At 35.2% G+C, this 17,039-nt stretch overlaps 1 protein-coding gene across 1 annotated transcript in view; it reads right to left on the reverse strand.

Annotated features, from left to right (window-relative positions):
* Positions 1 to 17,039, reverse strand: part of UBE3C (ubiquitin protein ligase E3C) — an 83,003-nt gene that overhangs the window by 47,140 nt on the left and 18,824 nt on the right. Inside the window, exons 7-13 of the mRNA XM_009329889.1 lie at positions 16,616 to 16,769; positions 15,596 to 15,816; positions 15,161 to 15,315; positions 12,894 to 13,081; positions 5,430 to 5,516; positions 4,293 to 4,450; positions 3,494 to 3,726 (exon numbers count right to left, since the gene is read on the reverse strand). Of these exons, the coding sequence (XP_009328164.1) occupies positions 3,494 to 3,726; positions 4,293 to 4,450; positions 5,430 to 5,516; positions 12,894 to 13,081; positions 15,161 to 15,315; positions 15,596 to 15,816; positions 16,616 to 16,769 (1,196 nt within the window). The remainder of the gene's footprint in view (positions 1 to 3,493; positions 3,727 to 4,292; positions 4,451 to 5,429; positions 5,517 to 12,893; positions 13,082 to 15,160; positions 15,316 to 15,595; positions 15,817 to 16,615; positions 16,770 to 17,039) is intronic.

Here is a 17,039-nt window from a genome sequence, read left to right on the forward strand (position 1 = left end):
ACCATAGCGGGTGATGATGCATACACCTATACTTCACCCAACCACAAGCATATTAGCTTAAACCACTATTCTTAATTCATTTTTTATTCACAAGGAATTCAAATGATGAAAGATAATTCTGTCATTATTATAACCACACAGTCAGAAAATGAGAAAACTGAATAGGTAAACAGTTTATGCACATCTTCGTAACAAAATTGGGAGGCTGAGAAAAATGGTTATCATGGTCACTAAGGTGTCTTTGCAATTTTAGTATTTTTCTTGGCAGTTTCCTCCAATCCAGGAAAAGAAAAAAAAAAGTAGAGATATCAAGCTAACAAATACTCCATCTCAAGCACAATTGTCATACTTGGTTGCATGCCTTCTCTCCAAAGCAAAACCAACTTAGCCCAACACTACATAAAACATAATTAAGTGGAATCAATAGAATATTAAATTACTAGCCTAAAAGACATTATCACTGTTACAATGAACAGCCGTCTGTTTTGCAACTTGAACTATAGCTCTTGAAAAATGAATAGAAAAAAAACATACACAAAGCTTTTCTGAAGTAATCTTGCTAAAAGACAGTCTTAATGGGCAGGTGTCAAGAGTAACAGAGAGTTTAATGGGCCTTCTAAAGGATTCTGTGTCTAGATACTATACAAAAGACCTTTTAAGATCCAGTTTGTAAAGTAACGTCTTGAATAAAGACAGAACAAAGAAGAATGCTATTAAGGGAACTGTCTGATTACACAGGAATTTTCATCACCTTGCCCTGATAAAATTCACTGCAGGTTAGATGAGTCACTGAAGCTCTGTGGTCCCATTACCACTATACTTAAGGAAAAAAAAAAAAAGAAAGAAAAAAATCAGAAAAAATTAGCCATGTGAAGACCATGCTAATAAAACATTTTACAAGCAGTTAAAGAATCCTTAAAGGAAGCTGAATCAAATCAGGTGAGATTGGAGTTCCTTCTACATGATGAATGGGTACTGAGAACACCAGCAATCTAAATCCAGGACTCCTTTGTAAAATTTTTATAAGGATGTATTTTATTTAAAGGAAAGACCCACTTCAATAAATAATATTAAAGTGAGGATTTCTTTCCAATAAAGCGCCAAGTGCAAGTAACATTCAAAACTAAAATTCAGCAAAATTAACAACTTAATTTCATGGGATTAACTCAAGATAGTGAAATAATTCTTTCATTTGACAAAACCCATTTTCCTGTACTCATAACTTAAGTCCTTCTGTGGAATCTGTAACAGTTGACTACACTATTCAATATTATACCAAACGAAAAAAGGGGGATTCTGCTGAATAAAGACACTGTCACATAAATCTTAGCATTTCAAAGACCTCCAATCTGCTAGCAAATAAGCACATCATTGTCAGCAGACTCAGTGTTTTCAGATTTACCGTTACCTTGCAGAAGTAAAGCCTGTATTTGTGTGTGTATATATATACAAGAATGTATTTCATTAGACAACAGTGGCATGGAAAATATGCAAAACAAGTGTGAGAAATTAAAAGAAAAAAGAAAAAAAGAGACATTAAAAGCATAGATGATAGGGAAGCAATATGACTCTCTCTGAAGGCAGCTTGCAAAAGCTTTAGAGAAGGTAAATCTCTCTTATTTGACAGTGTAAAAGAAAGAAAAGTATTTTCTACTTCAACACCTTATATTTATGATGAACTACTTCAGCTTTGTTTTAACGATTTGGAAGAAGATATTGCTGCCTGCTTGCTGCCAAGAAGCTATTTTGAAGCTGCCCTCAGGAAAGACTCAATGCTGCATACAGTGGTCGTCTTGATGAGATGAACTTTAGCTGTGTTGAATTTTTATCTGCAACAATGTTTCTGACGGAGCGAACAAGGGAAGCTTTGTTATTAGCTACTTTTTTGGGTAGACCAGAGCCTTCGAGATAGCCTCACGATTCACATTTGTAATTCAGCTAATGGAAGACAACCCTGGCTCCTGAAAATAGTAAGAGTACACCCAGCTCAGAAAGTTCCACTATGAGTTTAATTCCTGACTGCCAAAGTGGGACAGAGTAACTCAGGATTTTACAACTTTCTGAATGACAGCAAAATATGATCAAATTCACCTGAAATGTAAGCAGCTTATAAAAAGATTGATTTAATATGACAAACTAAAGAGAAGAAATAGAAGATGGCATGATATAAACTGCATACATAAAAATACCCCTAACATGCTGTCCTTAGAAAAATAGATGTATTGGGGTTTTCACTTGTGACCTTTAAATCGAAAGTTTATTTGGCAATTTAAAGACAAGTAATTAAATTAAATTGTGCAAACATATATTAGATCAATCCGTGCAAATTACAAATTCAGTGGTGCATTAGGACTGTATTCAATGTAATCAAAACATTATCAGTTACTCTCACTGCTATTAATGCTTAAGCTCATAAGTGAAATGTGTTGTAAAATCAGGCAGAATAGGCTGGATAGAGGCTATCTTAGACTTGTAGAATGAATAAGCATTCCTTAATTAGCCCATCAGGTTAAGTGCAAGCCTTAATGGTCCTTTCCTAAAGTCTAGCATGACATCTTTCTCCAAACATGGCCAAGAAGAAAGTTCCATTAGCAATATTAATACAAGCTTAGTTGATCATTTTCATTCAATTAACTTCTTTCAATTAAATAGATAGCTTGACAAAAGCAGTGATAAAAGACCTGAAGGGACAGCTGATGACTCGAACTGAACATTAGTGTGCAAGAGGTCGCCAGTATTAAACAGACTGTAAATCTAGCATTCAATTTGGAAAATGCATTTCTTCTGCTCCCACTTCTTTAATGAGCAATTTTAGCTGACTAGATGTGTTTGCTGCAGAATTTTCATGACAAGTCAAGCACTCCTTTTTTTCGGCAACAGTTATATTAGGTTTTTTCCTGCCAACGTTTTCAGCTTCTCTTAACTCATGTCTTAGGTAGGATGCCACGGATAAAACTAGCAGAAATACATTGGTAGATATCCAGAAAGAACATACATTAAGTTCACAATTGCTAAGCCGGATTTACCATCCCATTAGTATTCCAGCAAACCCAAAAGGAGTAGTACCAACATATTTTAACAGAACACCAACAAAACCAATGCAGCATGGTACCAATTTAAGTGAAGCCTGTAATACAGAAGTACTTGAGTAATCATATGATTTAGTTAGAATTTCACACCTACATAAAGTTATAATGACATGCTTAAGTACCTTGCTGAATGGGAGTCCAAGTTAAAACCTATATTCTATACAGTAACTTTTTTATAAACAAGATAAGCAGGAAAATTAAGAATTGCCAAAAGCAAAAAAAATTGTTACAGTTCTCAGAATTACTCAGTTTAGCATATATGCAAAAAAGCAACCTTCCCAAATCCATATTCCCTGTAACAACTGTGTTAAAAGTATAATTGGAGAAAAAAAACTCATACCTTCAGCAGAACCCTGAAAATTTTATTTAAATATGTTCTGTCAATGAAAATTGACACAATTTACCTTGAATAACTGAATCCACCTTTTTTGTTCTGTCTGTATACATTGCTGCATTTCTGTATTTTTTGTTACTCCAACACTCCTAAATGCTGCAATATATTCCTCACGAACCTCTGGCTTTGTTTCTGGGTAAGCCAATTTTATGATTCCTAAACATGCATCTCGAAGGCAGCGTGATAATATTACAAGCTCTTCCAGTGTAAAAGGCATCATTGATGATTGTCTTTGACCTACAACTACATAAAACATGTTTAAGTTTCTTTAAATGACTCTTTCTTAATCATTTTGTTATTAAAAACCCACTTATTTCATTGGAACTTTAATACTCACACACAAAATCTAAAGGTAGAGAAAAGAAACATCACCCAAAAAGAGAATGAGTATACATTTATAAAGGCAATCAGGTCTTGTAATTGTTTGCAGTCACAATGATTTTAATTACAATATTCTCTTATTCTCTCCTGTGATTCCTGCTATGTTAAATTTTTACATTAGACTACAGGTTCAGTCCAGAAGAACTTCACTCTCTTCACTAACTCATTAAAAATTACCATAATTAAGAACTTCCATATCAGACCTGTAAAGCTAGGGTTCCCAAGGTGCAGACCATCATTTTTCTTTTTTTCCTAAATGCAATCACCATAAGAGAGACAGCTGACAGCTGAGTACTCAGGGGACTATCAGCAAGTCAGCCCAGAAGGGCCTTCCCCACAGATGTCAGCAAATCATTGCTCCGGGAACTCTGCAGCCTTACACAAAAACATTTTGGAAAGCACTGCTGTTTAGTATGCTTGAAACTCACCTTCTATTGGATCACCGAAGAATTCATTATCATGAATAGAAATAAGCGAATGACTAAACAAAGAACTAAAAAGGTAGAAGAGGGGGATAATTCGACTAGAGTCTTCTAAAGACATTGGAGAGCCTCTTGAAATCACCTGAAGGAGTGGTACCATAGACCTTAAAATATAAAATGCAAAATTAAAGAGTTGGTTAATTAAATACTCTAAAAAGTATTAACTTCAGCATTCTAGTAAAAATATTTAGTAGTGGTTCCTACAGCAAAATAAGGACAGCGCTCTCAGTTACATAACTACTATTCTTCATTCTTGCAAAATAAGGTTACTCTTCGTAAGTTCTTGTCACTACAGTATCTCAGTGTCTTGATGATATATAAACTTCGGCATTAACTATTACAGACTGCAGATACTTTCTGGTTTAGAACAGAGACACAAAACAAAGCGAGTAACTAATCTGCATGTCAGCACAGAACAAATCTGAAGGTCCCATGCCATGGGAACATGCTTCTGCCACCATCAATTTCTGGACTAGTCGAACTTGGCAGCAAACTTTTTAGCAGGGCCTGTTGCGACAGGACAAGGGGGAATGGCTTTAAACTAAAGGAGGGGAGATTTAGACTAGATATAAGGAAGAAATTTTTTACGCTGAGGGTGGTGAAGCACTGGCACAGGTTGCCCAGAGAGGTGGTGGATGCCCCATCCCTGGAAACATTCCAGGTCAGGTTGGACGGGGCTCTAAGCAACCTGATGTAGTTGAAGATGTCCCTGCCCACGGCAGGGGGGTTGGACTAGATGACCTTTAGAGGTCCCTTCCAACCCAAACGATTCTATGATTCTATGAGTCTAAAGTATGCGAGATAAAACTCACATACTTGGGATGAAGTACCTGGAGCTTCAGTGTTTGTTACACTGATATCAGTAAGCACTCCAAAAACTACAAAACATCCACCTTATTTTAAATAAAGATTTTATTTATTTACAACTGTCCAATTCCCAAGATTTTGCCCAGTTTTATGAAATCATAGGAGCTAAGTAACCATTACAGTTTTGTTTTCATACCACCAGTTGTCTCATTCTCTTTTCACTAGATATGCTCTATTGTAACAAAGAGTCAGTTTCAGAAATGGTATAATACATACCCTGTAATCATTCGTGTAGTCATTGAAGATATCAAATACCAAAGGTGCCTCAGGAATCTGGCATTAAAGGCTAAGCTATAAAGAAGCCTGCAAGAGGAAGTTCAAATAAATTGTCTTCCGAAATACTGTATTCACAAAACACAATGCTTCTATAAGAACTTTTCTGTCATGCATTTCTCAAACATTAACAATTCAAATTTTTTCAAGATGGAGGTTCTTATTTTAATCAAATCTGGTAAAAGCCCCAAAGCTGAAAAATAAGCATATAAATCCTTATACCTAAAATACAGAGTTTTCATTAACTCAGCAACAAACCACACAATATAGACCCAAGTTTGCAGTATTCCACAGAATTAAATACACATTAAACAAAACCAACATACACTCCGAGTTCTTTATCTGGGATTTTTTTAAATTCTAATACAGAAAACCACACCAACTAGTTAACAGGTCACTTCTGTGGTTCTTCTGACATTAACAAACATAGCAATTTTTGCAAAAAGTAGATTAAAATACCTTAAAGTTAATTTATGCTAGAAGCAACTATTGATTTAAAATTATGTAGCGATTTTACTGGTATATTCTGCATGGCAGATATAACAACATCAACGGAACAATGTCTGTCAGGACAGCTACCCTTACGCATACACTAATCCGCCTGTAGACAGAAAACAGTTTATACACCTGTAAAAATAAATGTGTATGTTCACAAGTCAGTTATATACAGGACCCACCTTAATCATATTATTTCAGCCATGATTACAGCATGATGAACTTTTTATAGAAATGAGAAATAAAAAGCTTCCTGGAATTAAAAGGTCTCCCCCAGCCTATTTTTTCCCCTGCAGGAAGCAACATATGCGATAAACATAATTTGAAACAATTAATATCTTCTAGGAAACCAAACAGGATTTGACTGACTAAACTATCATTTTTCAGATATTGAAGAACTATATTCAGTTAGCTATCCTAAATGCTGCTTTCCTAGGTCTCCAAATTACTATTAGAATAAATAAGGTCCACATCTCCTCTCAGAGGTCAATAGCCTCATAATATCAAAACTCCCTGTGACCATGCATACAAGAGGTACGAGGCTGGGAAATGGGAACAGGGAGGGTAGACTAGAAGTGCTGCTGCCTGAAAAAACAATATTTATTACGGACCACAGGGATAAATTAAAATTTGCCAGATGGCAAAAGGAAAGGAAGTGCACATTTCATTAAGGAAAAAAGTAAAATATCAGTAAACACTTAAAAACATTTGAAAATGGTTTAAGCGGCAATTCATTTAAAGACAGTAAAACAAAAACCCACAAGAAAACCTACATGCCTACTCACAAACAAATACTGCATAGTGCCACATGCCTCTGGGTCCTCACTTACTGGCTGCTGCAGCCCTGCAGGCTCTTTCTACTGTGGATACTCTCATGCACCCACACAGCTAGTCAGTCCCTTCTTCAGGCTCTCATTTCATATGCATTCACCAAGCCAGTCGCACAGACAAGGAACTGTGCGAGGATAAAGTAGCATTAGGAAGGGCAGAACTCTTCACCAAACAGAAAGGATCGAGTTTCACAGGTACGGGGAGCTTTGGAAATAGAACGGGGGCAGGCAGAAGAAGGGAAAACGAAGTACAAGCAGCCTCTGGTTTGAGCTGCATCTTTGCTGAAATATCACCCCTCTTTTTTCAAAAACTTTGAATTTTAAATTACATAGATCAGTACCTTTAAAAAGAGTTGGGAGCTTCACGTATTCCAGAGAACTTGCATGTTGGTGATAGTTACTAAGTTTGAGTCAAATTTGAAGCAACTGCAGCTAATGACAGCTTAAGATAAGTTTTATTTCAAAATTAAGTTCTATTATATATAATATATAGATATTATTTATATTAAATATAAATAATAAACCTGAATTTGATACATGTGAATTTTACTTCCTTCTAAAGTCACATTATTTTGACATTTGGGTGGAAATTATGCATTATCATGTAAGGAAGGGCTTATTATATCTAGCTAATTTAGAATAAGGATTTGTATTTTAATGTTTAATTAATCTGAATGATAGCTCAGATGTCTTGGTTTCCAAAATGAGAAATTTCCTCAGTGACCTTCAGTTTTCAGCCTCATATTTGAAATGAAAAGTAATTTGGCACAGTGCCATTAGGTCTCATAGGGCTTTCAAGTAAAAACTTGTTAATTTTACAATCATCCCTGGAAATTATGTAATAGTTTTAGCAGCAATTAACAAACATTATGGACACTGAACCTATCATAATGTAATTCATTTTACATTGCTACATTCTAGCAATATTCAGCAAATAATGAAGGGAAAAAAAGGACAAACCTTAAGAGCTTATAATAATAACCTTTGTCTAAGTTTTAGCCATTTTTATTCCATATCCGTGATTCAGGCAGTCAATTGTAGCAACTGCTATATGTCATGGCCCGATTCCAGAAATGCTGAATGGATTCAACTTTCACATTTCCCTTCCCTGAAAATCTGGTTAAATACAAAAATGCAAATTTGGTAGAAGATGTTACCATACAGCCTATTTTGTCAATATGAAATACCTATGAAATACGAAGCAGGTGAATTTATCAATTCTAAAGTTTCCATACTGTTACCAGAAAATAAACATGAAACTGCAAACTAAACACAGAAGGGTGAATCAGGACTTCTGTTACAAAAATTTTACATCACTAGATTCACCTGAAATATAATCCATTGCGAAAGGAATGACAGCAGAAACAACCTACTACCCTCCAACTACAGAAATTGGCTTTCAAAGTAGATGACGACAATTGTAACAAAAAAACCCACAATGCAAGGATGGCCTTGGAAAGTCGTATTTCTGCAAAAGTTCAAGAAATTGGCTATATGAAAAAGTTTCAAAGTTGTTGGCTTCACACTGAAAAAAAAACACGAAAAAGCCTAAAAAAATTAAAAAATTAAAAAGTAAAAAATAAAAACTCTGATAATTAAAATAGGTCAAAATCTACCTCCTTTGGTCTTTTTCTTTGGCAGAGATAAGATGTGCATCTGCTAAAAAACAACATTCCCAGATACAACTACATTAAAATGACACAGCACAAGATAATAATTCCTGATAAACTGCAGAACATTACAGGGCTGGCTTATGTACCCTGAAGACGAAGCATTATCAATCGACAAAGTTCAGAGATCAGTTAATGTAAAGCTTGAGTGTCCATACAATCTTGGTCACTTTTTCCTTTAAAGAAAAGAACCCCCCCCCCAAAAAACACTAGAAATCAAAAAGATTAGACATTATTTCTTTTTACGTAAATTTTTACAATCTAACTCAGGGGTTTCATTTTCAATATTTGTACTATTCTAAAAACAAACCAAGTGGCTAAAGTTTAAACCCTGGGTTTTTACCCCTCCCATCCAGTGGTTCTGCATTTTCTTGAAAATTGCACTGCATTCCACCAACTTCTTTATTATGAGATCATTATACGTGGTTTTATATAATGGATTCATTAATAGATTTTCTGTGAAGTTCAATATTCAGATTTAGCATTGTAGTTTGGAAAAAGAACCATTTTTCAACTACCAGAAAGGATAAGCTGCTTTCAAGTAGAAAAACGCACACTGTCTCAGCCACAGGCTACGATGGAGTTAAATACATTCCAGTGATTTCTGTTAAGTATCTATTTTAATCATACCAAATTAAATTATCTGCTCCCAAAAGTAAGTACATAACGATCATTTATTTAGAACCTTGTTTCTCTCCATAGGTATCTAATTGTCCACAAAGGCCACATGATTTATGTGTACTTGCCAGAATGGTATTTTGGGCACCTCTGGTTTAAAAAAAAGTGTCAAATTCCTCCTGCGCAATGGGACAGATTAAGTGACCCATTAAGCTTAATTTAGCTGAGGCACCACTACAAGTTAATTAGTTAAAGGCAAGATTTTCAGTCTAGGTCATAAATTGGGCCCAGTTTCCCACTGAGACCATTTAAGTTAATGAAGAGAATACACTAGAATGAGAGGAGCTCATACAGCCTGCGAAAGGTCACTGCTGCTGGGGCAACGGATTTTGACACTTCGGAACTGCAAGGTGTCACAGGTACCAGACAGCATGCAAAGCCATCGTTAAATGAAGTATACCGCTCTTTAGGCTGCTTTATGCTTCTGCCTCTCTCCATATCGGACCAAGAATGCAAAGCAAAGCTTAAAAACAAAAAAATATGTAAAAACTTCATACACAAAGTTTCTGGTTTTAAGAAAAACACAACAGTGTAAGAACATTCCCTAAAGAATTACTAAAGAATCATGCAAAGCCTACGTATCTTCGGCACACATATGAAGACAAGCTGCTCATATTACACCAGAATGTCAGTTTTCCAAACAATTTTCAACCACAGGTTAAGATTAGCAGTGTTATGTTAATTAAATAGTAGTAATGTACGGTCACTATGAAACTGTTAAACCAAGATTAGCAACCACCCTGGGGCACTGATCAGATGGCTGATCGCAACTGAAGTCCCAGTATGAGCACAGTTTCCACCACTGTTTAATATTAAGCCATAGTGATGACCTGAAATCTATGGTATTAAATTATGCCCCTAAATGTTTTGCGGAAACAGAATTTACTAGTTATCTAAAGTATAGTTTTGATGAACAAAAGTCTTGCAAATCTCTTTATAATGAGAATTATGCTCCAAGACTCATGTCTTGTTTGTTTGTTTTTTTAATAACTGTATTCAATAATATATAAACGTCACAGTGAAAAGATGAAAGCCCTTCCCCTCTGAAAATAAGTACAATTCTCAATGACTTCATTACAATCAGGATTTTATTCTACACCTCTCATCTGGCTTACTGAACACTAGCTACAGCTATGTTCTTCCAGTCTTGTGGCCTTTTTCTTTAATTGGGCTTGATTGCATCTTTCCAGAACTTACTCAGAATTTATCAGAATTCCTAACGACTAACCCAAAGCAATGTGCTTTTCCAGTAATCCACCTTTGGATCCCACCACTCTCTGTAGAGAATCAGAAAGGAACTGTAGAGGCTTGCTCCTTCTGTACTTTTGGGTATCTTGTTCTGTTCTCTCCTGGTCTCTGTTGCAAACCCAAAGAAACTACTGGGCTAATGCAGCAACACCAATGTTCCTAACACCATACAATATCATCATTAGTCAAATCAAAGATGTAGTGAGAAGTCACAAGAAGAAAAAGCATTCAGCTTTAATGGAGTGATGTAAGTCTATACTATGAGTTTCTTATCTTTTTTCAAGAAGGAAAAAAGCCTCAGAACTATTAAAACCATACAGAGGTATTTGTTGTTTCCTCCCTTCCAAAGCCTGTGTTAACCTTAACCTAATTTTCTTTACAGTTATTGGAAAGTTATTTTCCGTTATTACTCTCTTTATTTAGCATCCCACTTTGCAGATTTGCAGCCTTTATGTTTTTAATTATCATTATTTTCTATTACAGTTGTAAATGCTGTTAAATAAGCAAAGTCTTTGTAACCTTTTCTACCTTTTAAACCATTTGACCCAGTATGTTTCCAAACAGAAAATAAAAGAGCATTTTTGAGCTCTCAGAATATATTAAAAATAATTTTAAATAAATTATTTCTGCTTAACTATTTCTACATGGTTTAATTAAATAGATACACTTTACTCTGAATATTAAGTCATTTAAAAGTTAGCTTCAAAACAAGTGAAGCATCTTTCAAAAGACTATCATTAAATTTGACAAAATCATTTGGGCAATAAAAAAATCATCAGGCAATTAAAAAAAAGTGGAAATTAATGAGAAAAAGTCTTTTAATTGTCTTTTGAAATGGCACAATGTTTACCACCTTTAAAACAAGCATCAAATGTCCTTTGAAAAACACTCAAAAATAATTTTAAAATAGCTGCTTGGTAACTTAGGCCAGGTCTAAAATGCACTGAGAATAGGACAAAAGATTGACAGCTCCTGACAGGATGATGCCTGGCAAACCCAACACTTATGACTGTGTAAGTCAGAACCAGTAATTAGATGTCGACTTTAATGTACCAAATACCTGTATGAATTAACTTCATTTTGACCATGAAAGCAATTCCATTGGTATTACTGACATAAATCTTAATATCTCTACTACTTATTTCTAAAATTGGTACATTCAACTATTTTGGAGCTATTCAAAAGTTAAAATTTGTAAATTGCTTTCTGTTATAAGCTGTTGAGTAGAGCTTTTGTAACTCCTGAATTTATCCAATGTGTAACTAGCTTGTTATCACAAATAATTGCAAAGACCCAATATGGCTTCTCAGAGGAAACAGATGCCATACTCATACAATTAAAGTTCTGTGCGACTTCTTTATTCATTAAACACCCTTTTCCACACAGTTCACCAGCAAACCTCAAGTCAAAGCAGTGATGCATTTAAACTCAGTAATTACTATCCAAGGCAATGGACTACTTGCAACAATAAAGCGGGCATACTAATTCAACTGCTGCTATGATCTTCAGGTCTCACATCCTGCTCTAATGCAATTAGTCTACAAAGAACTAATTACCCTAATCGAGCAACCACAGTTTCACTGACATCTTACTTCCTCTAACAGCTATAAACACCATTGGGCTAAGATAGCACCTAATTAGTTTTCTGTATCACTGTTTACAATGCAGTTTGAATTGATTATGTTTACAACATTCCCTAAATACTTGCTTTACTACCAGCAACTACATACTTATTCAAAACTACTTGCACCAGAACAGTGTTAATACTTAGGGGTCTTAGTCTGATAATAAAAAGGTCAAAAATCTTCTTCCATTGTTACTGACATTTGTGGTTTGCAGTCTTTGTAAAAGAATGCTGTGCAAACATTTTATCTCCATCTCAGGTGCCAAAGCCCTTCCCAAACAACAACAGTGATTTTCAATAGTTAGGAATCGTTTTAATTTGTAGCAAGAGAGATTTTGGCTATATATTAAAGAGGGTAGAGAACAAGCTAATTTCAGTGCTCAGCTAGCTAGAGAGACTGTGGAATCCATATCACAGAAAGTTTTAAAAACAAGCTAGACAAACTTCTGCTAGAATGACAACACCGCCTCTGAGCAAGGGGATGGATAAACTCCTTTCAAGAATCTTTGCAATCCCTATTTGTGTGTGATTTTTCTGATCACAAACACGACCTGTTCCATAGTCCTCACTGTGGTGATAGAATACTAACTTATTTGCAACTCACTAAACAAACCAAGAGCTTACACTTTTGGATTCAGTGGTTACTCCGGAGAGCACAATGAACAAGAAGAAAAATAAGAAACTGAAAGAATCCACTCCTTGGTTTGCCTGGAATTATTATTTAAATTCTGAAATTCTTATTTATTTCAGCTGATCATAAAAGAAAACACAGAAAAAACCCACAGGGTATTTAAAACAAGTCTATCTAATAAAACCAGTTTTAGATGTACTACAGTTCAACATCACTATTATTTATACTTGCCTGACTTTTGGCACCATCATTCGGTGTTGTACCATTAGCGTGTGGCAGATTGATGCCATCAGGGTAAAGACCTCTTCACTAGCTGAATCTCTCCAAACCATATTCAGGAGAGTGTTCGTCTGCTGCTTTGTATCCAATTTCTTTAGACACTCCTCAGTTATGTACTGAACTGATATTCTCCCATCACCCTACAAACATATCAAAGAAAAATTTGCTTTAAGTCTTCTTAATGATCAAGTATCCCCTTTTTAAAAAAAATACTACTTCAGAATTCTACTAGAACATAAAGTTTTCTTGTACAATTAAAACGTAAGCACATATGTATATCCCATCCCAGTAGCATTCTTAAAAGTATCAGACCCAAGAGCGAACTTAAATCCCTAGGTAGGCAACTGCTGGGTTGTGGTATCAATCTTTTCACTTAGGCCAGTAGGAAAGACTACCTTTAATGTAAGCATGTTCTGCAACACTTGGCTACAATAAGGCAAGATCATTTACTGACATAAAATATGCAAATAGTCATCTCTTCCCCACTGACATCAGTCAGCATTGGACATGAAAACCAGAAATGGATGTCTACTCTAAGTTCCTTTACAAACAGTATTTTCACATTCATTATCTATGGGTTAACAAATAACAAAAAACTTCAGGGCGGCTAATACATGTTTGGGTAGTACCAGAAGCATACGAAGAGGAATGCTTTTTCTTAGCAGAGAACTAAGTGGAGCTCAACCTTTTCTTTTCCTTAACTTCCTCTCTTTATCTTGCCCCCAATGGAGCAAAACAGCCTGGCTTATTGAAGGATACAAGTTATCCAATTAAGAATTTTTAAGAAAGAGGGATTCCCCACCCACCCACACACACACCCCTTTTTTTTTTTTTTGTAAGACAGGCATGCATGAAAATATGGAATACATAAAAAACTCACAGGAGAAACACACGAAAAACATATTGCAGTAAATAGTATTATGTATTAAAGCCTCCTCAGAGCAGATTTTCTCTAATTTACAAATTACTGTAAGTTACCTGTGAACATGAATTTACGTTTTGTTTTTACCTAATCGCCTCTTAAACACCACCAACATCTCTAAGACACAAGTAGAATCTGCCAATATTTACATCACAGACAGCGTGTGTGTGTCTGGCAAATTAAGTATTTTATTCACACTATCTTGGTAAAGATTTTGGGGCAACGGTAACACACTGCATCTAAAAATGCACAAGTAAAAGGTTGCATGTATTCCCCAGCAGTATGGCTTTTTATAAGAGGTTACTCTCAGTATTGAGGTCTTAAAAATGCTGCATCTTTCAGAAATGTACATCACCTTACATAAAATGTAAGTAAGCATTATAGGAATAGTATCTCTTAGAAGAGCTGGTACGCTTTTGCTTTCAACACTTAACCAAAAAAATGCCAGGAAGCCTCAGAATGCCTGGGAGACAGAAATCCAGAATTCCCAGCTCAGTGTGGGGAGGCAAAATAATCTATGAGACTTTTTTTTTTTTAATGAACCCTAAATAAGGTGAAATTTCACACATTCCACAAGGAAAGACTGCACACTGCCAAAGTCCTTTGAATGGTAGTGTCTTTTGAGAGATTATATAAAGGCCAGTAAGAAACTGTTGAATTTACATCTCTCCAGCTTTGGTTGTTCAAAGCCTTGATCCAAGTGTCAGGAGGTTAAAGTCAGCATGGTTTTTACCATGGTGGAAGTTTAAACTATAGCGAAAAGTTCTATTTATAATACACTCTCTATACATTATTATAGAAAGCAGGTATTCCCCCTTTGAGAGCTTTCAAAGTAGTGGATATATTTAAATACAGAGCTAATTCTACAGGGTAAAGACTGTAGCTGAACTTGTAATATTTCCATGAGAAAAAAAAATGAAAATACTAAGTTGGAAGATCAGATTGGCAAGTTTCATGGTATCTTAGCATCATCATGGACTCAAAGAATACAGAGAGTCTCTGTAAAATACAAATTCAAAGAAGAGAAGTGTAAACTTTTTTTATTAAAGACAAGCTCTGTCCTTCAGCAGTCACACTACCTGTACTTTAAGATTTTTTTATTATAGTAAGGGTTTTGTTTTTAGTGTAAGCAACCAGTTCCATTTGCTTACAGTGAGCAGCCATCTATTTTTGAGAAGTAAACATGCTCCCTTCTACAAGTAGCTAGAAAAATACCGGACTTAGGGTGATCATGTTTTTGCCTGTATTTGCTGCTGCTATAATACAAATTCATTAAAAGAAATTCTGTACTGCTTACTGGTGTAGTTGTCATTTTACTGATCTCTTCATCCTCATCTTCAGAATCACTGTTTGCATCTTGACAATTTGTACCAGCAGTAGACACAGGCAGCTGAGAGAGAAAAGTTTGGAGTACCCTCAGATACACAAGAAGTCCTTCCTCTGAAAGGGATCCTGTAGCACATACATTGAAACAAAAGATTGTTAGCCAGATCACACTGTACTATAAAATATATTTTACCAGAAATACCTGACCAAAACACATTATGCCAAATCTTCCCAAATTAAGTGTATTTTTTACTGAAAAGAGTAAGAATAGCTAATAAAACAGCTCTATCCAATACTTTTATGCACAAACTGTCCTTTTTGCGTGGCAATGAACCACGTTGTGGAAATACGTAACGTATTAACTCAAATATGAGAAAACAATGAATTGGCCATTCAGCTTTCTCACCCAAATATGTTTCTCCAACTGTTAACACAAAGTAAAAAAGCCACGGCGCTTGATCACTTCTTCTTGAACATCCGCTTTCTGCTAATAATAGTGCATTCAGAAAGAGTTCATAAGGGAAAACGGTCTGCACATCAGCAAGTGCTGGAATGATGAAATGGAGTATCTGATCTGTAAAAGGTGCTGCCAGAAACTCCTCTGTGAAGGCTGCAAAAGTCTGCTGCCTGAAATGAAGAAAAATTGTCTTTATAGAAAATATAGGCAAAATTTCCCACAATTATATCCATGGAATAACAGATCAATATGCAAGTTTGAACACATCCATCAAGACGACTGCAAAGATGCGCTCCGTTAATCCTGTGCTAATAAACCAAATTTCTCAGATTTCTCAAAAATGAACTTATACTACATCCTTTTCCTGATGATCTTATATGTAATTTTATCCTTTAAACCTTTCATGAACTCTCAGAAAACTATTCTGAAGTTAAATTCATTGTTTATAATCTTGAAATAAAAAATAAATGAAAAAAGCAGTCTTTTTTCCGCAAAAATACTACTTTAACATAAAACACTATCATGTGATACAACCAGAATTTGATTTTTGTTCCATCTTTCTACATACCTGACTCCTTCTGCTTGTAAGCTATGACTTAGTTCTATTTCGCGCCATAAGCCTCAGCTCCTCTGTCACAAAGTTTATTTTAACTCTAAAATTCTTTTCGTCTGCCCTTAGCTTCACGTCTGCTCTCATCTAAGTTTTTCCACACCTATGTTCCTACATATTGTGATACCTGCTATTCTCTGTGCTGTTTATTGTAGTCTTCAGCATTTTATTGCCTTTTTCTTAAACACATCTGAAACTACATTGTTTCATCAATGCACAGCATTACCAAAAAATCATTACTACTGCAAATAAATCAACAAACTGCACTGAAAGAATAGCTAGACACTCAACAACTACAAACTGCGCACCTCTGACAATAACAAACGGGTATACAAATATCCGATATTATCTTTATTTACCTTGCACCTTCTGGACAGGAGCTATATGTAAAGTGCAATGGCTTCAGAACATTCTCCAAAAGTATTTTTGCAATAGGGACTCGAGAAACATCAGAATACTCAATACTCGAGGGAAGCTTACTGTTAATTAACAAATAAAGCGACTTGTAGAAGCCTGCAAATAAGAGAGATCACTTTTTAAATACAGTATTATTTTTCTTCTTTTCCATCTAAATTACATACTTAACATTAATTTGAAAAATACTTTACAATTCATTGCATAAAACTTTACTTAGGAAGACATTTTACAACAGTCCAAGTCACATTCACATAACTAACAGGATATACCAGCAACCTCTTTGGAAATATCACTTCATAAAATCATACATAGATAATTGCATTCAGAGAGTCAGTTTGATTTTCAAAGACCGATCACTCCTGCTGA

This window comes from Pygoscelis adeliae, unplaced genomic scaffold (genome assembly GCF_000699105.1).
Source record: "Pygoscelis adeliae isolate BGI_AS28 unplaced genomic scaffold, ASM69910v1 Scaffold238, whole genome shotgun sequence".
In the NCBI taxonomy this organism is placed as follows: domain Eukaryota; kingdom Metazoa; phylum Chordata; class Aves; order Sphenisciformes; family Spheniscidae; genus Pygoscelis; species Pygoscelis adeliae.